The sequence below is a fragment of the Monodelphis domestica genome, chromosome 4, assembly GCF_027887165.1.
Source record: "Monodelphis domestica isolate mMonDom1 chromosome 4, mMonDom1.pri, whole genome shotgun sequence".
NCBI classification, from domain to species: Eukaryota; Metazoa; Chordata; class Mammalia; order Didelphimorphia; family Didelphidae; genus Monodelphis; species Monodelphis domestica.
Window position 1 is genome coordinate 433,036,694 of NC_077230.1, and position 23,667 is coordinate 433,060,360.

At 56.5% G+C, this 23,667-nt stretch overlaps 2 protein-coding genes, 1 long non-coding RNA gene and 2 other non-coding genes across 5 annotated transcripts in view; 2 read left to right on the forward strand and 3 right to left on the reverse strand.

Annotated features, from left to right (window-relative positions):
- Nucleotides 1-1,866, forward strand: part of CLEC11A (C-type lectin domain containing 11A) — a 21,768-nt gene extending 19,902 nt beyond the window's left edge. Inside the window, 6 exon segments of the mRNA XM_056826248.1 lie at nucleotides 19-295; nucleotides 516-620; nucleotides 623-706; nucleotides 856-1,076; nucleotides 1,078-1,213; nucleotides 1,216-1,866. Of these exon segments, the coding sequence (XP_056682226.1) occupies nucleotides 19-295; nucleotides 516-620; nucleotides 623-706; nucleotides 856-1,076; nucleotides 1,078-1,213; nucleotides 1,216-1,313 (921 nt within the window). The 3' untranslated portion in view covers nucleotides 1,314-1,866.
- Nucleotides 1,867-5,149: 3,283 nt separating this feature from the next.
- On the forward strand, nucleotides 5,150-9,387 carry LOC130458823 (uncharacterized). The gene is made up of 2 exons (XR_008918198.1): nucleotides 5,150-5,325; nucleotides 8,859-9,387. It is a non-coding gene; the product is annotated as an uncharacterized LOC130458823 (long non-coding RNA).
- Nucleotides 9,388-10,594: 1,207 nt separating this feature from the next.
- Nucleotides 10,595-12,242, reverse strand: NUP62 (nucleoporin 62). The gene has a single exon (XM_056825608.1). The coding sequence runs from the start codon at nucleotides 12,240-12,242 to the stop codon at nucleotides 10,614-10,616; it is 1,629 nt and encodes a 542-aa protein (XP_056681586.1). The 3' UTR covers nucleotides 10,595-10,613.
- A 500-nt stretch (nucleotides 12,243-12,742) lies between these two features.
- LOC130454209 (small nucleolar RNA SNORD88) lies at nucleotides 12,743-12,831 on the reverse strand. The gene has a single exon (XR_008911882.1). It is a non-coding gene; the product is annotated as a small nucleolar RNA SNORD88 (small nucleolar RNA).
- A 395-nt stretch (nucleotides 12,832-13,226) lies between these two features.
- LOC130454208 (small nucleolar RNA SNORD88) lies at nucleotides 13,227-13,317 on the reverse strand. The gene has a single exon (XR_008911881.1). It is a non-coding gene; the product is annotated as a small nucleolar RNA SNORD88 (small nucleolar RNA).
- Between the last annotated feature and the right edge of the window lie 10,350 nt (nucleotides 13,318-23,667).

A 23,667-nucleotide genomic window follows, 5' to 3' on the forward strand; every position in this document is an offset into this window, starting at 1 on the left:
TGGACAAGTCCTTTGGAGGAGTGTGAGTGGGTGGATAGAGAGGGGGATCAGAGGAACCAGAGATGGGGATCCGGGGGGAGGGCTGCAGGCGGGCCTTGGGCCCAAAGGGTCACCCCAGCTCCCCTCCTCTGCCAGCACTTACAGGAGGCCCTGGAGTTGTCCTCCTTCCCAGCAGCTTCGGAGGGGGGGGCTGGGGGAGAAGAGGAGGAGGAAGAGCTGGAGGAGAGCCCCGTTGAGGCTTCCACCCTCAGCCCCACACCGTCCCCCACCCCTGAGGATGCCATTTCCTATGTCCTGTGAGTGCGGGGGTGGGGGGGGGGGAAGGCACCCTTCAGACCCTGGACTGCACCCAGGCTTAGTCCCCCCTCCTCAGCCCTCTTCCATGTCTTTCCGGGAACAAGCTGGGAGCAAACCACAAGCCAGCAGCCCCTCTGGACACCCCCTGAGCCAGCCAGTTTGCCCCCTCCCTCTCTGACCGGTGGGCCTGCGCCCCTTCTGGATCTCTCTCTCCCCAGTGGGCCGCCTCACCGGGCTGGACTCTGGGCTGCATCAGCTGCACGTTAGACTGTACACTCTGGACGCCCGCGTAGCAGAGCTGTCTCGGGGGCTTCAGCTGCTGAGGAAGAGGCCAGAGACACCCGGGAAGCCCTGGAGGCCATGGAGGAGGCTCAGAAACAGGGGAGGCAGGAGCGTGGGCGCCTGCAGGGTGAGAGCCTAAGGCGGGGGTCCATTGGGGAAGGACGAGGGCAATGGTCTTGGGGGACGTCAGATGGCGGGGCTGGGGTTGAGGGCCCACTGGGGGCTCAGAGCTAATGCAGACCTCCACACCGACCCTGGGCATCCTGCTTCTTACAGGCTGCCTCAAAGGCCTCCGCCTGGGCCACAAGTGCTTCCTCTTGTTTCGGGATTTCCAGGACCAAAAGGCAGCCCATGCCCAGTGCAGGGAGCGTGGGGGCAGCCTGGCCATGCCCGCTGACCAGGCCCAGATGGAGGCCCTGAGCCGGTACCTGAAGGCCAGCCTGGCCCCCTATAATTGGCCCGTGTGGCTGGGCATCCACGATCGGAGGGCAGAGGGCCCTCTACCTCTTTGAGAACAACCAGCGAGTGTCCTTCTTTGCCTGGCATCGGGCCCTGCCCCTGGGGGGCCCTGGGGCTGCTCCCACCCCTGGTGGCCCGGGCCACCCTGCTCTGGGGCCAGACCAACCCAACGGGGGAGAGCAGAGAACTGTGTGGCCCAGGCCTCGGACGATGGCTCCTGGTGGGATCACGACTGCGGCCGCCGATTCTATTATATCTGTGAATTCCCCCACTAGGGGGCTCACAGGCAGCCCTGACCCTCCCCTAGGCCAATGCCCCCTCCTCCAGCACCCTTTGGGGTGCCTCCTGAATTCCTCCTTCAACACCCACCCAGACCTCCCTGCCTGCCCCTGGGATCTCTCCTCTGAGCCCAGACAGACAAGGGGTCCCCAGGGGCCAGCCCTCACACACACAGCCTGATGCCGGGCAGGACCCGCCAAAGGCAGCCAGGACACAACACCCAGCCTGTCCTGGAGGTAGTGATCTCCCCGTCCCTGGAAGTCTGATGCAGGCTCCTCCCTTCTCCCTTCTCTGTTGCCTCCCCCTGCCCCCAGACACTCAGCAGTGCTGCCCAGGATGGGGCTGGAGGAGGAACCCCAGAAAGCTCAGCCGACTTCTGGCCAAAGTCTTGTCCTCAGTAACCCCACGGGAAGGGCTTGGTGGCCCTGGAGGAGAAGCCCAGCACGGTGTTAAGGCACCAGCAGGAGATGGGAGACTGCCTGGTGACCTTATCCGAGTCCTTTCTGTCCCTCCTTTATGAAATAAACGTTACTAGTCATGAGTCCCAAACCAGCGTGGCAGTCTGTGTCTCTTAAACGCCAGCTGTTTGTTGCACTGGGATTATGGAGTGGCTGGAGGGCAGGAGCCCCCACCCCCACCCCACAGGCCCCCCCCTTCTGAGACTGCTCAGGGGGCTGTAGAGCTCCGACCATAAAGACCCCCCTCCCCGGCCCTGAACCCGCCCAGCCTCTGCCCCGGCAGCACCGTCCTGACCCAGAGCAGCCTTGGCACAGGAGGGCTGTCCTCTTGTCCTGCCTGCCAGAATTCTGCCCTTTAGCTTGGTGGTGCCCTTGCAGGCGGCCCCCAGCAGGTGGCACTCTGCCCCTCCCCAGGGGACCGGTTCCCACCCCAGAGAAGGTGGGAAGGAAAGTGAGGAGGATGTCAGGGAAGCCAGTGCCCACCTGGGTCCTAGCTGGCTGGCACAGCCGAGCAGGGCCTTTCTCCTGGGAGAGCTGTCAGAGCTCTGGCCCTTCCTCCAACTGTCCTTACTGTCCCTCTCTCAGGGGAGCCTCCACCTCTGCCCCGGGAAATGCCCCTCAGAGGGACCCTCGGCCAGGATGTCACCTCCCCCTCCCAGCTGTTGAGCTGGGCCCCAGGAGAGCATCATCCAGGGAGGGCCAGCCCAGAGTGCCTCTGGGCTCATGGCAGGGCAGCCAGTGGCCAGGCCCTACCCAAGGGGCAGGGGAGATTCTGGGAGGGAGGCCATCTGAAATGGGATGGCTGGGAGGTAGTGAGTTTGGAAGCCATGGAGGGGTTGAAGCATTTTGCCAACCAGGGGCATCGCAAAGGCCTGGAGCCAGGAGGACCTGGGCTGAGCTGGCCTCAGATGCTTCTTGGCTGTGGGACCCTGGGTGAGTCACTTACCAGCTGGTGAGTACCCTCTCTGAATTGAGCCAAGACAAGAGTCAGGGCAGAACAAAGGCATCAGCTGGTGCCCATCTCCTCCCCAGCCCCAGCCCCTTGGCAGCTGTCCTGCTCCAGGCTCCTCCCCAGGGCAACAACTGTCCTGACCCAGAGGGCTGCCAGGGGCTGAGGGGAAACCAAGTGAGGGCATTGGGGAAGGGCTTCCCTTGCTCACATGGAGCAGTTGAGAAGGACCTGAGCCCGGGCTGGGGAGGAGAGCTGGGGGCTCGGGTGCTGTCCAGGGTCTCAAAGGAAGCATAGAAGGGCAGAGCCCAGCGGCAGGAAGACTTTGAGCAAGTCTTGTCCCGCTGAGGGCTCAGCTTCTCCAGCCTCTCCCTGGACTTGCCAAATCTCTAAAGCCCTATTGTTTTCTCCTGACAGATTCTGGGGGTTGGCTATGCCCTTCTCCAGCTCATTTGACAGATGAGGAAACTGAGGCCAGCAGGGTGAAGTGACTGCCCCTACAGGAGTGGTGTGGAGGGAGGCTGAAGCCTGGGAAAGCAATAGGGGAGGATTAAGGATGGGCAGAAGAGGCACAGGTTGGACAGACAGACAAGAGAGATCTTGAGTGCCGTGTTGGCGAGCCAGGGCACACAGAGCTGAGGCCGCTGCATTGTTTATTCTAGGATTCCAGCTCTGGGGTTTGGGGATGTCAGTCAAACAAGGGCCAGCAGAGTCTTGACACAATATTGGTGTCCAACCACACGGGAAAGGAACGAGGACCTAACCCAGCTGTACAGCCGCTTGCTCAGGAAGACTATTCAGCACCTTCCTGGAGCCCTGGAGCAGCCCTCTTCGGATGGGCCCTTTCCATCTGCCCGGGCCGCTGCTGCTGCGCCCCTAGTCCCAGAGGCTCCATCTGTCATCCGTCAGTCCGTGAACTACCAGAAATCCAGGAGCCTTTGCTCATTGGAGTCAGCCTCTGAAGAGGACTCCTCATACCTGAGACCCTTCGCTGTCCAGTCACATAGGGAGGCGGCGGCCTCTGAGCCAGACTTGAACCCAGGCTTCCTGACTCCAGGCCCGGCATGCTCTGCACCCACTATGGGCAGCCCCAAAAGCCTGGTTCCAAGGCAGGCACGATCTCGATCCAGTCTGGGTGGAGCTCCTCTGGAGGTAGGGATGGGGCCTGGGGCCAGACTAAGACCCACATACATGCATGACACACAGACACAGTTCCACCAGAGAAGGGATTCCCCCAGGCTCTGCCTGCTTCTCCAGGTGTTCTGAGTCTGGGCAGGAGACGCTGGGAGGGGAAATGATGGAAGACAGGAGGGAAGAAAGGAGGAGGCAGGCCTGGGCCCAATAAAGAGACACCCGGTCCCAGTGGACCCCAAGACGAAGAAAGGATGGGCTTCAATGGCTGAGGGCAGGATGGCTGACGGGCTGCCCAGCTTCCTGAGGGGGCGCTCAGGCTTGGCTCCTGCCATTTTCAGGGTCCAGCCGAGAAGCTGCCCCCAGAATGCTGTCCCTCCTCCTCTGAGCCCACTGACTGCTGGGCATGGGAAGGAGGGCAAGGCAGAGCTCAGGGACCTGGCTGCCTGGAGGTGGTGGCGCTTGTTTCTCCTCAGCGGCCTCAGGCTGCCGGGCAGGCTGCAGAACCCGGGGGCCATTAATGCTGTCGGAATTAGGGGTGCCCTTGGGCTTCGGGGCCGCAGCCCCCTGTCCTGCCTGGGGGGGGGCCCGCGGCAGAGAGCCCTCGGGCGGCGCAGGCTCCTCCAGTGGCCCGGCCTGGGAGCTGTCCGGGCCCCCAGTGCTGGAAAGCCTCCCAAGGGCTGGCTCCCTCCCGGCTCGCCGCAGCCATTGGGCGGGCAGCGGCAGACCCAAGCCTGAGCCTGCCTTCCTGTTCGGGCTTGGTCACAGGGACGGCCGAGCGGCTCCACTAGGCAGTGGGGGTGGCCCGAAAGCAAAGGAGGACACTCGGAGGGGGCAGCGGAGGAAGCCCCCCAACACTGGCTAGAGCCTCCTCTTTTCTAGGCTGGGCGATTCTGATTCCTTGGGAGGATCCTCCGGGTCCCGGAAGGCGAAACTGAGGCTCAGAGAGAGCCAGAGAGGTGTCCCAGAGGTGGGAATACCGGGGGACTGGGCCGTGGGAGGCACAGTAGGCGCCAGGGGGAGAGAAGTCGGGCAACCATCGGGTTGCCACGTGGCTGCACCTACCCCGCCTCCCTCGGCCCCCAGGTCACGTGAGATCCATCCACAGGGGACGTCCAGCGCGGCGCATGCGCAGACCCGCCGCTGTCTTTGGCCCCCAGCCTTATGTACGGTACAAGCACCAAGGGCTTCTTGGACTGCGCGTGCGCTCTTAGCTATTCAGGGTTGCCCCCCCCCCCTTGCGCTTGCGCACTGCACACCCTGCTGACTGGCCTTTGACAGACGGGACCAGGGGCGGAGCCTTGGACACCTGCAGAGCCAATAGAGACAAAGGAGCCTGCAGAGGCCTCCCCTCCCCCAGTGTCTGTACACTGTAGAGACGCAGAGATTGTGCAGAGACACCAGAAACCCCGATCATGGAGAGATATGAGGGAGGCTACAGAGACCCCCAGGGACCGAGGAGAGACAGAAGTGAGAGACAGATTGTGTGGAGAATCCCAAAGTCGGGGGGGGGGGGGGGGACCGGAGACCGTGCAGAGGCTGCAGCGACAGGCAGACTGGGTGGACACAGGAAACTTGCAGAAACTACAGACAGACTACGCAGAGAAGCGCCCCCAGACCAGGGCCACGTGGGGATTGTGCGGAGGCCCCGTCCCCTTCCCCCAGGCGGACTGGGCCTCAGCCCGGTAATAACAGTTCTTGGTACTGGGGAGCCTTCCGGGCCACCCCCGCCCCACCCCCACTCACCTGCCCCAGAAACTCCAAGCCCGGAAAGGCCCAGCGACCTCCTCATCCTCTGGTTCCGTCCCCTCTTCCTGTCTAGAGAGAGGCGTGCGGGGCGCCCGCAGATTGCGCTGCCAGCCCCGCGCTGACATTGGGCGAGAGCCGCTTGTTAAACTGGGAGCCACCGGGAAGCCGCGGCCCTGGGCTTGGACGTGCCTGAGGCCAGCTCGGAGCCCGACCACCCCTCGGCGGGTCAGCTTGTGTTTAAGCCAGTGAAAGGAAGGAAGAGGCCAAGGCCGGGCGCAGGCCTTTGGTAGGGGCGAGCGGGCCGCTTCCGAGACAATGTAAACTCCCTGAGGGCAGGGACTCTCACTTGGGAGCAGGCTGGCCCGAGCCCCAGCAGGAATCCCGGCGCGTTCCTGTGGCTGCGCAGTCTGGAGCGTCCTGGCCTGTCTCTGTCTCCGTGTCTCTCTGTGTCTCTGTCTCTGTCTGTGTCTCTGTCTCTCTGTTTCTGTCTGTCTCTCTCCGTGTCTGTGGCTCTCTGTCTCTGTCTGTGTCTGTGGCTCTCTGTCTCTGTCTGTGTCTCTGTCTCTCTGTTTCTGTCTGTCTCTCTCCGTGTCTGTGGCTCTCTGTCTCTGTCTGTGTCTGTGGCTCTCTGTCTCTGTCTGTGTCTCTGTCTCTCTGTTTCTGTCTGTCTCTCTCCGTGTCTGTGGCTCTCTGTCTCTGTCTGTGTCTGTGGCTCTCTGTCTCTGTCTGTGTCTCTGTCTCTCTGTTTCTGTCTGTCTCTCTCCGTGTCTGTGGCTCTCTGTCTCTGTCTGTGTCTGTGGCTCTCTGTCTCTGTCTGTGTCTCTGTCTCTCTGTTTCTGTCTGTCTCTCTCCGTGTCTGTGGCTCTCTGTCTCTGTCTCTCTCTGTCTGCTTCTCTCTGGGTCTCTCTGTGTCTCTGTGTCTCCCTATTACCCCCAGGTCTGTGCTCCTCTGGCTCCCAGGAGAGTGGCCCGAGGCAGGCTCCTCCTCCCCATTCACTCCAGGGCTTTAAGAGGACAGTTTCCTTGCCGTCCAGGGTCTTCCCTTTCTCCTCCTCAGCAGGTCTTTCGCACTGGGAGCCCTCCAGGGGGGCCCCAAGGCCCGGAGGTGCCTCTAACATTCCCCCCAGCAGCCAAGGGCTCTTTCTTTTGGAGCCAGAGGACAAGTGGGAAGACCCACTTAAAACAAAGAAGCTCAGAATACCCAGCTTTCTGTGTGATGAGGTGACCTTGTCTCCCTCACGTTTCCCCTGAGGAAGCAGCAATTGGGAAGTGGCATATGCAAAGAGTCCGTTAGAAAGGGGGGGCTCTGGTGGCAGTGTGGGGCTGCCCCCTCACTCAAGGGGCCCCATTCTCCGGAGAGCTCCTTGGCCTGAGTTTGGTCAAAGGCTGACCTGGCTCTAGCAGTGAGAGGGAAGTGGGGGGCTCCAGGCCTGGCTCTCTGACCACTGGACCACCCAGTTGCCTGTGTCAGTGCCCTGTGACCCTCCCGTCCAGGTGTTGCCGTCAGGAGGCCAGCAGAGCCCAGGATCCTCCCTTGACATCCCGGTAGGCCCCTGAAGTGAGCCCTGCAGCCTTTGCTCAGCCTTTTTTTTAACCCTCACCTTCCATCTTCGAATCCATACTGTGTTCCAAGGCAGAAGAGTGGGAAGGGCTAGGCGGTGGGGGGTCAAGTGACTTGCCCAGGGTCCCACAGCTGGGAAGTGTCTGGGGCCAGATTTGAACCCAGGACATCCTGTCTCTAGGTCTGACTCCATCCACTGAGCCACCCAGATGCCCCCTTTTGCTCAGCCTTATGCAGTGCAGGCCCCGAAGCCTGGGTTTGGGCAGTTCTTGACCCCCAAAGTCTTCAGACATGCAGCCACTTCTTCGGCCAGTCCAGCACTGACTAGTGGCTGCTGAGGCGTTGTCAGTAGCTTCCGTGATTTGTGGCCTCATCTGGCCCCGGTGGCGGTTGGGTTCCTTCTCCAGCTCATTTTACAGCTAAGGAGACTGAGGCCAGCAGGGAAAAGGGAATTGCCCGGGATCTAGGAAGTGTCTCGGCAGAATTCGCACTCCGGAGTCCAGGGCAGCCATTCGGTGTGCCGACTCTCCCTCCAGACCCCCCTTACATCCCGGACCTGCCCCTCGCCCTCTCTGCATCCCCACTGGCTGGCCGGACCCTGCCGAGCTTCCTGCGGCCTCTGCTCTGAGCCAGTGGGCCATGTCACAACCAGCGGGCCCAAGGGTGCTCCTTAAGGACCACCCACTCTGTGCTAGGGCAGAAACATTCCCCTCCCCCAGCCCCCGCAGGTAGCGCGAGGAGAGAGCGTGGGAGAGAGGCAGAGACCTGAAGGCCGGCCATTGGGGGTGGTTGGGGGAGGCCAGGCGCAGCGGGGAGCAGGAGAGCTAGGCTGGGCTGCTAACTGGGAGGAGAGAGGGCTTGGGGAGCCCGAGGCCAGCCCGGGCAGCCTGGGGAATGCGTGAGTCCCCAAAGGGAGCTTTTCCGTTTCATCCCGGAAGCACTAGGGAGCCACGGGAACAGGAGAGCAGGAGAGCAGCGAGTTCAGAGAAGCCCTTTGGCAGTGGCGGGAAGGAGGGATTTGGGCCAGGAGAAGGGAGGGCGTGCAATGGGGCACGTGGGCTGGGGGGAGCCGGGAGGCCAAGACAAGCAGAAGCAGGGGTGGGGGAGGCCAGGATTGTCTCCTTTTCTATTTTGGCCCCTCCAAGGACTTGTGCTGGCCTCGGAGACTCGTCCCCGCCCCGTCTCTCGCTCCCCATGACGTCATCCCCCTGGTCCTCCCGGGCCGTCATTGGTTCTAGCTGCAGGATGTTCACGCCCCCAGGGCCCTCCCTGATCCTGCTGCGGCAGCCCCCACCCGGAGGGGAGGAGGGAGGCTGTTAACTCCTTCCCTTCTGTCTTGGACGCACGACTGGGCCCTGATCGCGCCAAAGAGTGCGAAGGGCTAGGCCCACGGGGTAAAGGGACTTGCCCAGGGTCGCCCAGCTGGGAAGTGACTGAGGAGCTCCCCTCTCCAGGCCAGTTCTCCACCCACTGCCCCAGGGCCTTTTGGGAAGTTCCCTGATGGGGTCACTCTGGGATTCTTCGGAGTTGTGTCTCCCACCCCACCCTGGGGACCCGTCCGAGTTGGCCACTCCGCAGACGTCTCCCTGGGTGGGCGGCATCTTCCTCCCCAGGGCCCTCGGGGTGAATTGGAAGGGCCCTGCCCTGGGGCTGCGGCGGGTACTGAGTGCGAGCCCTGCCTTACTCCCTGCAGGTCTCTCGGCCGCTCCCCCACTCAGACAGCACGGCCATGACCCTGCCGCCCCGGCGGCCACTCTTCGCGGTTCTGATCCAGCTCTGGAAGCCAGAGCTTTGGGGAGATGCTGGGAGCCCCGCAGCTCTGCCTTCCGGAGCCAGAGAAGCGGATAGTTCAGCCAGAGGCACGAGAACCTGGGCATCAGCGGAGACTTCCTGGAGGAGGCGGCCGCGGGCGGGAGCACAGCCGGAGCAGAGACGGGAGCTGGGATGGCCCGTGTGAAGAACCGCAAGCGGGCAATGCTGGAAGAGAGCGTGGGAAGGGGGGAGGGGCGCGACGGCTAAGGACTTGGCGTGGGATCCACTGGCAGGCCCTGACAGGGAAGGAAGGGAGCTTCTGGCCTGCCACCCGGGAGTTTCCCACTTATTGTCTCCCTCCACAACGGACATTTTCGGAAGGACCACCCGGTGGAAGTAGCTGGAGACCCAGAGCCCAGCCTGGGGCCGGGAAAACGCACTTTCATGAATTAAATTCAGCTTCAGACACATCCTAGCCAGGTGACCCTGGGCAAGTCACTTCACCCTGCTGGCCTGTTTCCTCACCTGAAAAATGAGCTGAGAAGGAAATGGCCAACCGCCCCAGTATCTCTGCCAAGAAAAGGCTCAGTGGGGTCACGGGGAGGAGGACCCAAGGACAACATTGATGGAGCCCTACTAGGTGCCGGGCCCACAGTGGTCATGGGGTGGGGGTGGGGGTCTACCCTTACCTTTTGCCTTAGTATCAGTTCTGAGGCGGAAGAGCAGCAAGGGCTAGGCAATGAGGGTTAAGTGACTTGCCCAGGGTCATCCAGCCAGGAAGTGTCTGAGGCCGATTCGAACTCAGTTCTTCTGGTTCCAGGCCAGCACTCTGTACTACTCCGGAGCTAGCGGGATGAATGGGGAAGGGAGAGTGAGGAGGCCATGGCTACAGTCCAGGTGGGAAATGCTTGGGTGGGCTAGGGTGGCTGCAGGAGGGGGGACATCCGGACTAGCCCCAGCACGGAGGAAGGGAAATTTGCCTCAGGCTTGGTGTGTGGGAGGGGCTTAGACTAGCTCCGGGCTCTGTGCTCCACTTTCCCTCCTAGCTGGGTGACCTTAGGCAAGGCTGAGCCCCAGGGCCTTTCCCTGGTTGGAGAAATCCTGCCTAGCCCAGGTTTCACTTTCGGAGTTAGACAACCACACGTGTGAGACGATTCAATCTGCATTTAATTGCTGCCTTGTCTACGAGGGCCTCCGCCACACCGAGAAGAGCAAGCCCAAACTTCAAGCATACACACTTCACACAGCCACACTGTGAGCAGCCCACTCCTCTGGGGCAGGAAGGGGCAGCAGGGGCGCTAGAGTCACAGCGGCGCCTCCCCTGGGGGCAGGTGGGCTCCCCCAAGGCCCTCTTCTAGCCTGAAAAAAGGGGCTCTCGCCCTGCCACCGCGGGTCTCCCTCCCCCTCTCCCCGGTGGGACCCCACTGCCAGAGAAGTCAATGGAAACAAACAGGGCGAAGAGAAGCTGGATCAGAACTCCGGGCGGGGCCTTCTAGCCCCAGGGCTTTTGGTCCTTTCAAGAGAGGGAGTGACAGGGCTCTTCCCTTCCCTCTTGGACCCCCTACTGTGGTTGGGTTCGAGGCAGAAGGGCCACTAGGGCTAGGCAACGGGGCGCAGCGACTCGGCCAGGGTCTCCGCGAGGGAAAGGCGACGAACAAGAGCACAAGGACACCGCGAGCCTGGACACGGGGACCGTTTAATCAAAGGCCAGGCCGTAGCCGCGCTCCTGCTCCTTGCGCCGCTCCTCGAAGACCTTGGCCACCTCCTCCACCTTGCGCTGCAGCAGAGCGGAGTTCTGGTCGACCCACTGCAGGGAGTCGGTGTGAGCGTTCAGAATGCGGCACACCTGCTGCAGCGGATCGGCCGCGTCGGGCGGGCCGCCGGCCGCGTTCAGGTGCTCGATGACGTCCTTGAGGTCCCGGGCCATGCGCTTGAGCTGCGCGTCGATGGTCTCGGCCAGCTGGTAGGTGCGCTCGCGCTCCTCGTCGGCGTGCTGCAGGTAGATGGAGCCGCCCTGCTCGCGGACGGCGTCCTCCAGCGGGGCCAGCAGCTCCTCCAGCTCCTTCTGCTGCGCCAGGATGAAGTCGAGCTCCTGGTCGAGCCGCCGCTGGTCCAGCTTGACCTTCTCCACCTCGCGGTGCAGCGACATGATCCTCTCGCCGTTCTCCAGCAGGCTGCGGTCCCACGCGTTCACCTGCGTGGCCTGGTGCAGGAAGTGCTTCTCCTGGGCCTCCAGCTCCAGGCTCCACTTGTTGATCAGGTTCTCCAGCTGCGCGTAGGTCTGCACGGGGCCCAGACACGCGCGGCCCAGGGGAGGCGTGCCGGGGCCCGGACCGGGGCCGGGGCCGGGGCCGGGGCCGGGGCCGGGGCCGGGGCCGGGGCCGGGGCCGGGGCCGGGGCCCGGGAGGAAGCCGGCAGCCGGGAGGGGCCGCAGGGCGGCGGCGGCGCCAGGGCCGGGCAGGAAGCCAGGGACCAGGGCGGCAGAGGGCTTCGGCTTCAGAGCCTGCCCGGGGGCCGCCGGGGCCATGCTGGGGCCCACGCTGGGGGACCCGAGGGGCTTTAAGCCAAATCCCGGCATGCCCAGCGCAGGCGCTCCGACCATCAGGCGGCCCGGGGGAGCGGGCTGAAGGGCGGAGCCCCCTGCAGGGGCGAACAGCTTGGGGCCGGGGCCTGGGCCGGGGGCGGCGGGGGCCGAGAGGACGGGGACCAGAGCCCCCTGAGGTCCCTGTTTGAAGCCCGAGGCCTGCAGAGACCCCGGGGGCCCTGCAGCGGGCCCCGAAGGGGCCAGGCCGCCCAGGCCGAAGGCCGGGAGTGACTGGGTGGGAGGCGCCGCGGGGGACGCCGGGGCGGCAGCGGCAGAGGCGAAGGCTAAGGCTGGGAGGACCGCGGGGTGCCCCGGGCTCCCCACCGAGCCGAGTTTGAAAGCCGAGGGCCCCGGCTGGGGGGCATTCCCGGGGGGGAAGGAGAAGCCGGGGGATGCCGAGGCCGTAGGCTGGCTGAAAATGAAGCCGGACGGGGCGGGGGCCCGGCCGAAGGGCCCCGGCATGCCCGGAGGGGGCGGGGGGCCGCCGCTGCCCGGGCCCAGCCTCCCGGCAGCCAAGGCTGAGGAAGGCCCCGGCGGGGCCAGGCCGAAGGCCGTCGGCTGCGCAGACGTCGAGGCGGGGGCGAAGCCGCCGGGAGCAGAGACGCCCACTGGCCCGGCCTGGGCCGGAACCCCCGAAGCAAAGCCTCTCCCGGAGCCGGGGCTGGAGAAAGCGAAACCAGGCCCCGGCGCGCCGGCCGTCGGCTTTGCAGGGCCGCCGCCGCCCGAGCCCAATTGACTCATGACTCCAAGCCCACAATGGCCGCCGCCGGCTTCTCCTTCCCGAAGCCGATGGCGGGGCCTGGCCTCTCGGCCCCGGCCGGCTCCCCTAGCAACAGTGGAATCATGCCGCCCTCTGCCGACCAGGCCCGGGGAAAGGCGGCCCCACGGAGGCCCGAGCTGCGGCGCCCTCCCGGCCCCCCGCCCGCCGGGAAGCCCCCCCGAAAGGCAGGGACCCGACCCGGCCACCAGGAGGCAGCCGAAAGCAGCCTCCGGCTCCCACCCCGGCCCTTCCCTCCCCGGCGCGAGTGCGAGTGACGCCAAGGCAGGCCAGAGCTTTCTCAAACGGTTTATTTCAGCAGGGCGGACCCTTGGGGTCTCCCATGGGGGGGGGGGGGGGGGCTCTGAAGGTCTTCTCCAGCGCCGGGCACTTCCCATCTTCCTCTCCGAGCTTCCGGGCCTGCGGAGGACAGAAAAGGCTGAGGAGGGCCGGGGGGGAAGGCGCCCCCCAGCCCCCCGCCGGGCAGCCCCTCAGACCCCTGGGAGTCAAAGGCCCAGGGGGCACCGACGTCTTCACAGCGCTCAGAGCCCAGTGCTGCCATCATCGGGGCTGGGGAGGGCGGGCAGAAATGCACGACTGCTAAGTACCTGGCCCGGCCGGGAAGTCCTCGCACCCAAGCCCGGGGGAGCGGCAGCACCTGTAAGGAGAAGGATAGCGTTGGGAGAGGAGCCAGGGGGCACGTGGTCGGGGGGGGGGTGGGGTTCAGAGCCGGTGCTGGCATCATGGGCTGTGCCCCCCCCATACCTGTCACAGGAGGCCCCTCAGGGCCAGGCTTCCCATTGTACCGAGAGGGAAACGGAGGCCCAGCCTCGGCTCGCTCAGCTCAGCTCCTGCAGCTGCTCTTCCGTGCTCTCTGGCCAGTCATCCTCTGCCGGGGAGGGAAGCAGGTCAGAGCTGAGAGCCCCACACCCTGCCAGGGGGTTCTGGGAGAACCTCCCCCGGGGCCAGGGCTCCTCAGACCCCCAGGAGTCAAAGGCCTGGGGGGCACCGTGTTTGTCCTCAGAGGCTCAGAGCCCAGTGCTGGCATCATGGGAGCCCTACCCGGCTGCCCCATCCCAAGTCCCCACCTCCGGGCCTTTGGTTCACGCGGGCAGCCTGCCCGTTGCTCTTGCCGGGAGAAAGAAAGAGTCACTGCGCCCATTGTACAAATCAAATGGGGGGGGAGGATGAGGCAAGGTCCCGCCACGTGCTCTGCCCTCCCGGCACCCCGCACTTACGTGCTGCCGCCGCGGAGCCCCCACGAGCCACTCACGTGTCCTCGACTCCCCGTGGCTGCGTAGCCCACCCGCTCCCCTCCGTGGGGCGCGCGGGACCCACGAGCCGAGTCCACGTGGAAGCCATCAGTCCGCGCCCTTGCGGAGCCGAACCAAGCCGTGCCGTCCCGAGCCAGCGCACGGCGCGAACTGACGGTGTGCCTCAGCTTCCGGGCTGGCGCGGAAGGGGCGGGGCGGGGTGATTGACAGGGGGAGGCGGAGCCTGCAGCTGGTGGGCGGGTGCCCAGAGTCCAGCCCCTGACTTCCCCGGTCCGCCCGGAGCGGGTGCGGACTGCGCCTGGAGGGACGCTCCGGCCCGCCGCTGCGCTGTCCTTCCGAAAAGCGGGACTCGGCTTGGAGCAGGGGCCGCCCCTAAAAGGCGGCCGGGACGGCGGGAGGCGCCTCCGCCCCCACCCCCACACTGAGGGACGCGGGAGGCCTCCTCCCCTTCCTACTGGCGCCCCTGGGCCAGGCCCTTCGCCCCCTCGCTGGCCCCGGCTTCAGTCCGAGCCCCACGGAGCCCTGCGGCTGGGGGCGGAGGGCTCCTCCCGGGCTCCTCCCTCTCGGCCCCACCCCTTGGACCCTCAGCCCGGAAGTGCTGCGGCCCTAGCCCGGGCGGCGGTCCTCTCCCGCCCATTTGACAGATGAGGAAACTGAGACTGTGACTTGGCCAACCAGGAAGAGCCTGAGGCCTGGTTCTCGCTGTAACCGAGGCGGAGAGGAGAAGTGACTTGCCCAGGGTCACACAGCTAGGACACACTCGCGGCTGAATCCAGACGCGGGCCATCCATCCCAGCAGCAGGCGCCCATAAGTATGGAAAGGGCCAGCTGCATTTTCTCCCACGAGATTTCGGAATTGGAGGGAGGGGCTAGGCTGAGCCTGTGGCTACCACGTGGGGAGGGGCGCCACCAGGGACCCCCAAGCCGGGAAGCTGCCCCGCCTCTTATCCCGAGTACAGGGAGGCCCAGAGAGCAGGGCCGCAGCCAGGGCCGAGACCCCTGGGGGAAAGGCCCAGCTGTGGGCAGGGGAGAAGCAGGAGGGCCGCAGCTGGGGGAGCTGGATCATGAGGCGGGCAGGTGAGAGGAGGCCCAGGCTGGGCCCATTTGGTGATACGGACCCCGGAAGGAGGGAGGGAGGAAGGAGCGACTCGGGCTGGGGCAGGGCAGGGTGCCCTTCCCTCACCAGCGTCATCAGGGACAGCCTCAATAGCTGGCATGTTCTTTCTGCCCAATATCGATGACCCAGTGAGCTTTGAGAGCCACCAAGGCTGAGTCCCTGGACAATTGCCTCCCTCGGAGGCCGGATGGGTCCTCCAGTGCCCCGTGGAGCTCCCGTGGGGGCATAGGCTGCTCCCCCTCCCTCCCTAGGAGCAGAACAAAGTGGTAGAGGCAGAGGAGGAGGGGCCCTGCCAACGGGCCATCTGGCGCCCCCCCCCCCCATCCTGCCAAGACTGAAGCCGCCAGGCCTCTCTTCCAGCAGCACTTCCTGTGGAATATCTTCCTGGATTGCCACCAGGAGGGAGTGAGCTCTGCGTGCGCCTGGAACACTCTGTTCCAGCTCCGGAGCAAATGACAAATATTTGTCTTCACCAGGAAGCAAGAAGGAGAAAAAAGGCGGAGCAGCATCTGAGAGTGCTCTGAAGGGGCAGCAGGCCAGGAAAGGGTGCCCGAGTCCTCACACGGCCCCCTCCAGGGAACAGGGCCCTTCCTTGTGGTTGGGGGGGGGGGGCGCCCAGCGGGTGGCCCCCTGCAGCCCCCCAGACTCGCAGTGTGTAAGGAAAACGGCCAGGTTCTGAAGCTTCGGACCAAGTAGAAGCCGAAGATCAGTAGAAACCAGACTCGAGTTTTGTCCCCAGCTCAAGGACCCGACTCCGAGTCCGAGCTGGGGGACGGACGGCTGACCTCAGAGCACCTTCTCCGTGGGCTTTGGTCAACAGCACAGGAGCCGACAGGTGGTTCAGCAGATGGCACTGGATTCCAATCGGGCCCCCACTTTGCCCTAGATGTGGGACCCTGGGCAAGTCACTTAATTCCAATGGCCTAGCCCCTAAGGCACAAGATAGAGAGAGCTATATGTCACCAATGTGGGATTTGCCACACACAAAGCTGAATGGAGGATCCAAGGATTCCCGTTTAGGAACAGATTGACGGAAACCAACAGGGAAATTTTCCACCTAGAAAGTCTACAAACCAGGACACGATTGTTTTGAGTTCTACGCTCAGGAACATGCCAATGGCACAGATTAACTTAAAAATGTGTCCTGGAGAGGTCAGCTAGGTGGCTCAGCGGATAGAGGCCCATCTGGGTCCTGGGTTCAAATCTGACCTCAGACACTTCCCAGCTGTGTGACCCTGGGCAAGTCATTTAGCCCCCTTTGCCTAGCCCTCACCACCCTTCTGCCAGGGAGCCAGTACACAGTATTGATTCTAAGATGGAAGGTGAGGGTTTAAAAAAAGGTATCCTGGTCATAGCCAAAAGGGATTTCTAGTTCCTGGCTCGAGGGTTGATTTATGAAATGGGATAGCCATAAAGTGGGCCACTCTAGCGGCTGAGAGCATTTGGAGTGTGCTAGTAAGAGGCAGCTGGGTGGCTCCCTGAACAGTGCCAGACCCAGACCAGGAAGCCATGAGTTCATATCTAGCTGCAGCCACTTAAGCTGTGGGACCCTGGGCAAGTCACTTAATCCTTTTGGTCTCGGTTTTCTCCTCTGCAGAAGGGAATGGCCAACTACTCCAGTGTCTTTACCAGGAAACCTCCAAATGGGGTGACAGAGTGTCCATCAAAGTGACCGAGAAAGTTAACAAAACTTTTTGGACTTCTAATAAAAACAGCTCTCAATTTATAGTCCTTCACAAGCTTGCAGTGTCCACCTTGAAATAGTGCTGTAAAGCAGTGCAAGAAACTGCCCCCATTCCCCAAATAAATAAATGGAGGTTTGGAAAGTAATAGTCATTTGTTTAATGTATGACAGCTAAGAACTGTGGGAGCTGGAATTTGAACCTCCAAACCTAGTGCTTTTAAAAAATCAGTATGAGGGAGGGGCAGCAAGGTAGCTCAGCGGGTAAAGAGCCAGACCTAGAAACAGGCGGTCCTGGATTCAAATCTGACCACAGACACATCCAAAACTGTGATTTTGAGCAAGTCATTTAATCCTGTTTGCCTGTAAAATGAGCTGGAGAAAGAAATGACAAAGCACTCCTGGATCTCAGCCAAGAAAGCTCCAAATGGCGTCACAAAGGGTCAGACAAAACTACTGACAAGGGAAACACTGGACAGAGGCCTCAGGAGACACAGGAGTCACAGGCAGTTGAGTGGGAGCCAAGGACAGAGAAGGAAGAAGTGGGAGAAAAAACCCATTCTCCTCTGGAGGACTTCCTCTGCACATGGCTTGGTCCTCCTGAGACTGGTCAGTGGCTTCTCCTTAGACCCGCCCCCCCCACTTTCAAATCTTGAGTGATGGCTGCCTGTGCCACATTAGGGCTTCACCTTGCCCATGCCAGCCATTAAACCTGCTCCAGCATCCCTGCTGGGCAAGTCATGAGCACCAATTCTCCTCCTCAACATGGACTGATGCCAACAAGGGAATTAGACCTCCTTGGAGCAGCCTTGTGGGGGAAGATGTGGCATGAAGGAAGACCCATGGCTTAACTCAGCACATTTTCCTTTACCTTGCACTTTGGGTTGAGTAAATATCTTTGGTTTTCACTGGGGGACAGTTGAGAGGAGTGGGGGCTCAGAGAGGAGCTGATGAAGAGATGGATGATGGACCCACACCAGGGCTAGCATCCACAATGAAGCTACAGAAATATTCCCAAAGCACTGATTACACGTGGGGCCATATGCTAGGTGCTAGCAATCCAGAAACAAAGTTGTTCTTGCCCTCAAGAAGCCTCCATTCTACTGGAGAAACAGAGCAAATCACTAGGAGATCACTAATGTAGGTGTCAAATCCACAGCAAAAGGCTACAGTTTAGCAGGCCCAGAGGGGAATGGAGTTGGACAGTGTTCATAAAACATGGATACTGGGCATGTGTGATGTGTGGTCTAGGTCTATATGCAGGGACAGGCATTTGCTTTTATTTCAATTAATCCTGATGGTCTAGAGCACTAGCCAATGGGGGCTGGATTAGGAAAGGCTTCTATAAGAATTTAAATTTAGGGTTTATACTAAATATGAGATTTTTAAAGGAATATTGTGGTCACCAATTTAAAAATATGACAGCTTAAGTCAAAATGACTTTTAGCAGCTTTATTTACAAAGAGGTGGAAAGAGTGAAAGTGGAAAATGTAGATAGAGACAGAAAGCACTGCCTAGGTAAAAAATACCCTAAGTTCAATCCTAATGTCTCCAGACCACAAATGCAAATCCAAAAGTGAATCTCACCAGAATCCAAAGTCCTGATTATGAAGCCAAAATCCATAGAACCAGGAGACATGCCAAAAACCTTCAGTGAACATGAGGCTAAGACCACCAAGAATCTCACCAGGACTCACACTGAAGGGAATGTCTCACTGCAGTGCCAATGAGCAGAGAGGGTCTCCTCGTGGAAGAATCAAGGAAGGAATCACTCCACTCACCACCACAGGATCCAAGGAAAGAGTCTCCTCCTCTAGTCTGGCTCACCTATGCAGAGTAACTCCAAAGGAGAAGTAGTTCCTTGGACAGGAAGTTCAGGACTTTTTATAGTCCTTTCCCCATGTCATTTCCTGTCCCTTCCCCACTTCACAGGAAGAGTCTTTCAATTTCCCTAGCACTGGCCTCTGGAGTTGTCATCCACTCTAGCAAGTGATTTGTGAACTCTCAGACTTAGTGACTGGTAAGGTACTAAGTAGGGGTACTTAAGTTTTTGATTGATTAACTTAAAAGTTGCTGATTGATAGACAAAGAGAGTTTGATGCACTCTTCACATTTCTTATAGGCTGTGTTGTCTCAACAGAGCCTCAAAGAAACAGAGATAGCTTAGGATTCTAGGAGGAGAAGGTAAGAGTACATTAAAAGCCCAGGAGACAGCCTTACAAATCCCTAGAGGTTGTAGATGTCATATCAGATTTAGGAAAAAGTGATTCCATTTTGATTGTTGTGTAGACTATAGGAAGGAGAGGAACAGGAAATTAGCCTGGAAGGTAGGAAAGACAAATTGCAAAGGGCCTTCAATTCCCATCTGAATAGTCAGTATTATCCCAGAGGCAATAGAAGGTCGTTTTTGAACCTGTTATTGAGTAGGGGAGAACCATGATCAAATCTATGCCATCTCACATCTCTTTAAAATCTCCACAAAGTCTAGGTATAGAAGGACCTTTTTTGGATATTATAAAAAGTATTTGTCTAAAAACTAACAACCAGTATTAGGTACAATGAGAAGATACTAGGAACTTTTCCAATAATTACAGGAGTAAAGCAGGGAGATCCACTCGCTCCACTATTATTTGATATAATTCCAGAAATACTAGAAACTGCAATAAGACGAGAAAGAAATTAGAAACATAAAAATAATGGGGCACTAATACACCGTTGGTAGAACTGTAGAGGAGAGAAATCTGAAGTCCTACCCAAAGGGCATGCCCTTTGACCCAACAATACCACTACTTAGGCTATATTCCAAAGAGATCAGAGATAGAGGAAAAGGTTCTATTTGGACAAAAGTAATTTTAACAGCTCTCTTTAATGGCAAGGAACTGGAACTGAGGAGGTATCCATCAGTTGGGGAATGGATGAACAAGCTGTGGTATATGGTTGTAATGGAATATGATTGTGCCATAAGAAATGATGAACAGAATGAGTTCAGAAAAACCTGAAAAGACTTATATGAGCAGATGCAAAGTGAAATGAACAGAACCAGGAGAACAGTGTATATAGTAAGAGAAATATTATACAATGATCAACTGTGAAGGACTAAAGCATTGTCATCAAAACAAGGTTCCAAGGATCTCATGATAAAAAAAAAATGTTCTTCACAGCCTAAGAAGGAACAGTTGGAGGCTGGTTGCAGAGTAGTGCCTACCATCTTTCACTTTATTGATTCACTTTATAGAGTATTAATATTCACAATTTACTCACTTCATGAGTTTAAATTGTGTGTGTTGTAAACTTTAAATTAATATCCAATAACTCTTTTATAAGATTTATTAATAATCACTTGAAGTAGAAGAAATAAAAGAACAAAATTAGAAAGCCTAAATAAAAAACAAGTGGGTAAAATTCTGCCTAACTCTCACCCAACCTCCACAGTGTGTTCCCAGGAAAAGAGAGAGGGTGGAGCTACACTCACAACTTTATCTTCAAAATGTAAGGACATAACTCGAGAAGAAATATGGAAAGCTGGGAAAGAGAGTTTTGGGGAGCAATATTCTAATTATACAATCTCCCTGTGATTCCATTGGGAAACGAGCATGTAGAAATCTCCCAGATTTACATACCTAGTTTCCCTAATGAATCATTACACATAATCAACTTATATCTCTAAAAATCTTGAACTAGAGGTACATACAATATTGCACCTTCTAATGGAAAAATTACAATTATTTGGGGATAAGAGGTAAATAAAAGAGAAAGAGAACAAAACTAATGATTGCTAGGCACATTGACAAAAATCCAATTAGGGGGTAATTCCCTTTGGCATAAGAATTTTCATTCAAAAAATACATTCAACTCCCCACAGTTCAATTCACTATAACCTAAAGTTCATTCTGGATCTTTTGGTGAAGTGTGTGGTTTCTGCAGGCATCTCCATGGTGCCTTCTCCAAACAGTTCACTTTCTTGATTTGGGGAGGTAGCAAGTTTATCTTAAAATTACTCTCAAACAAGAAAAAATTTTTATAAATGTAGAATTTTATGACAATAATACAATTCCCCCCTGAGGAGGGTGTTGACCAAGACATGGATCACCCTGGGATACATGGCTTATTTATGAGGTATCTGAATCAATTGTCAAAAGAAAATCGAAAACATAAAAAACCCAAAGAAAAAAAAGAGCAATTGCTGGATGAAACATAAAATATCAAAGTCTCATGTGTAAAAATTCTAAGTAAGGAAGAATAAGCCCATAACAGGTCCTAGAATCAGGGCCTGATTAAAGTGATTTATTTCCAACAAACCTGTAGGTCCATTACAGCAATTATAACAATGTAGCACTTACCCTGTGTAGGCAGCCAGGCCTACACAAAGTTGCCACACCATAAAAGAAAGAAATGAGACTAGATTTTGAGGCAAAAGGGAAATAGCATTCCCTGGTCTGATTTTACCTTTGCTCTCAGGGATAGAAGATCCAAAATGGTAGTCAAACTGAGGTACTTGGTATAAGTCTAGACCTGGCACTAGTGAACCTTATGTCTGATGTTGTCAAACAACCTCTTCTTTAAACCCCAAAATGAATTAAAGTCCTCTGTCTTGGTGCAGAATCTCATTAATCCCATCAGTATTGGTTGGTCTCCTTGACCTTGTGCTCCTAGGCACTGTGCAGTTTCACTTTGTGCTTCTTGGCACTGTGCAGTGACTTATTTGTTATCCCTTCTCCTGGAATCAAACACAATCATTAATCAAAGTCCCAAAATACTTAACAATCAATGACAGGTTTCCCTAGTATCAAGCTTTTGGGTATTAGAATAACTATAGTTTAAATACTATTTAGAAATGTGATTATAACTAATTAACTATTTATTAAGGGAAGGAAGGGAATTGAGAATCTAAACTTAAACCCCAAAAGTCGGTATTCTAAACCACTAATATATTTCTATGCTAATCTAATTAATTCCTTAAATGACAATTTAAGATTAAGGGAGGGGATAGAAGGAGCAATGATAAGGACCAAATTAGTCTCACAATTTGGAGTCCTCTTTGGGTCTGGCAGAAGTCTCAGTAAGAAGAGGAGCACTGCAGGAATCAGGAAAGGGGAGAAATGGTCTCACTCACTCATACCACCTGAGTGAAGTGCTAACCACTATTTCTACCAATTCCTTATGATCAATTGATTGAAGAAAGATCTCAGTCTCCTGGCAGCTTCAAAATCTCCTTCTTCCTCCTCCAGAGAAGAAATTATCTCTCTCTGCTCCTGAGAATTCTGGAATGTTGGCCTGTAGGATCTCCTGCTTTCAGCTTGCTCCTGCTAAAATCCCTTACAGCAGTATGCATTGATATTAGGGCTATTGGACATTTTAAACTTATTCTAGTGCAAAATAAAAAAACAACATTACTATTGGTAACACATGCTTCACATACAAAAAATGGGAGAAAAAAGAAAACTCAAATACTCTATTGCAATACAAGGAAAAAACAATAATAAAATTAAAAAACAAAAACATATAGTTCACATTCCATGAAAAGGTATAAGCTGATTAGAGATACAATACAAAGATTTCTTATCCCAAAATGAGATCCATTTCATTTTTAACTTGGCCGTGATCCACAGTATGAGTGCACATGATTTTCACCAAAAACAGTTTTTTAAACAGTATTAGAGCTGCTAATGCACATTCAAAGAAGTACCCAAATCCCCCAAATCATAAGAACCCAGTTGATGACAATAGCAAAGAAACCTGCTATCATTAGGATCCACATGAATCTCTTTATCAACTTCCTGTGTGACATTTAAAAACACCTATTGTGACAAGGAAATCACTTTAAAAGACTGATATATATTAATTTAAGGTTGCCAAGGAATTCAGCTATGTAATTCCTAAATGAAAACTCAAGTCAGCAGTCAACCTTTTATAAAGTTTAATTACAAACAGGATGAAGAAAGGTATTAGAGATAGAGAGAGAGGGAGAGAGAGGGGGGAGAGAAGGGAATAGGGCTTAAATACCCCTTTTGTTTAGGCTGGGCCAAAAGGCCCAAGCCCTTAGATAGCTGGGGCAAAGAAAGGAGATCAGTTCCTATTACTCACGTGACCAAAATGGAGAAACAGTCTCAGGGGCCTCCACCTCCAGCTTCCTTCAGAGCCAACTCTCAGAGCAAAAACCTCTCCAACCAACCACCTCTCAGTCCTCAGACCCCTCTATCTTTAAGGAAGCCATCCAAGTTCCCTCCCCTCAGTTCTCACATCTATCAATCACTGTCCATGTCTTCCCTGTGCCAATGGTGGCTCTAGCTTAACCCAGGACCGCCCAGAGGTCTGTGGCTTTGCACATGTCTGTTGAAGGTCATATTCTCAATAATTAAATCTTGATCCTTTGCTGCAGCCCTTCCTAAATCCTGTTAGGACTGAGTGGGGTGGAAATTGTATTTTCCAAGACCTGGTTCTGTCATTCCAAGTATCTCTATTGTATCAATTCTAAAATCAATCATGACTCAAAGAACTTCCTGTTCTATGCTTAAGCATAGGTCAAAGCCCTTTCCATTGTTCAGCAAAAGGTTTCTGTCCTAAAGTAATCTTAAGAAGGGAGGAGGAGGAACCTCCCATGCCAATGGGGTTCACATTCCTATAGCCAAGACCCACTATCAATAGGAAATTTTTCAAGTATGAAATTTCCCAATGGTAAAATTTCCAACATTTATAAGTCTAAGAAATTTTAAGGTTTACACTATGAAGCTCATGGATATTTGTCACAAGTTCTCCAGATCTATTCAATCTTTCAACCTTGGCAAAGATATTTCTAACAAAGTCTATTACTGCCATCATTAAAAATGTGGCAGGAGAAGCCAAGGGAAAAAAAGAGAAACCTGTGGGCAGCTGGATAGCTAAGTGACTTGAGATCCAGGCCTAGAGATGGAAAGTCCTAGGTTCAAATCTGGCTTGAGACACTTTCCAGCTGTGTGACCCTGGGCAAGTCACTTAACCCCCATTTCCTAGCCGTTACCACTCTTATGCCTTGGAACCAACACACGGTATTGATTCCAAGATGGAAGGTAAGGGTTTTATTCAAAAAAAGAAAGAAAGAAAGAAACCCTCTGTACTGCTGATGAAAACCTTTTTGATCTAAAATGTCACCAAGAATCTAGATCATTCTGGTGTAAGGGTAGAGTAAGCTGAAGAATTACAAATATAAAAACCTATCCAGAGGTTACAAAGCCCCCTGGGAAAACCTTCCCATCTCCTGGATGAGATTATAACCATCACAGAGTAACTAAGCCCCTTGGCACGTCTTTATATGTCCCATCCATTGTAATGTAGAGGCGAGAAGTTACAATAGTGAAAAT

Coding starts and splice junctions, on each gene's coding strand:
- NUP62 (XM_056825608.1), bottom strand. CDS start 12,242: ATGAGTCAATTGGGCTCGGGCGGCGGCGGCCCTGCAAAGCCGACGGCC.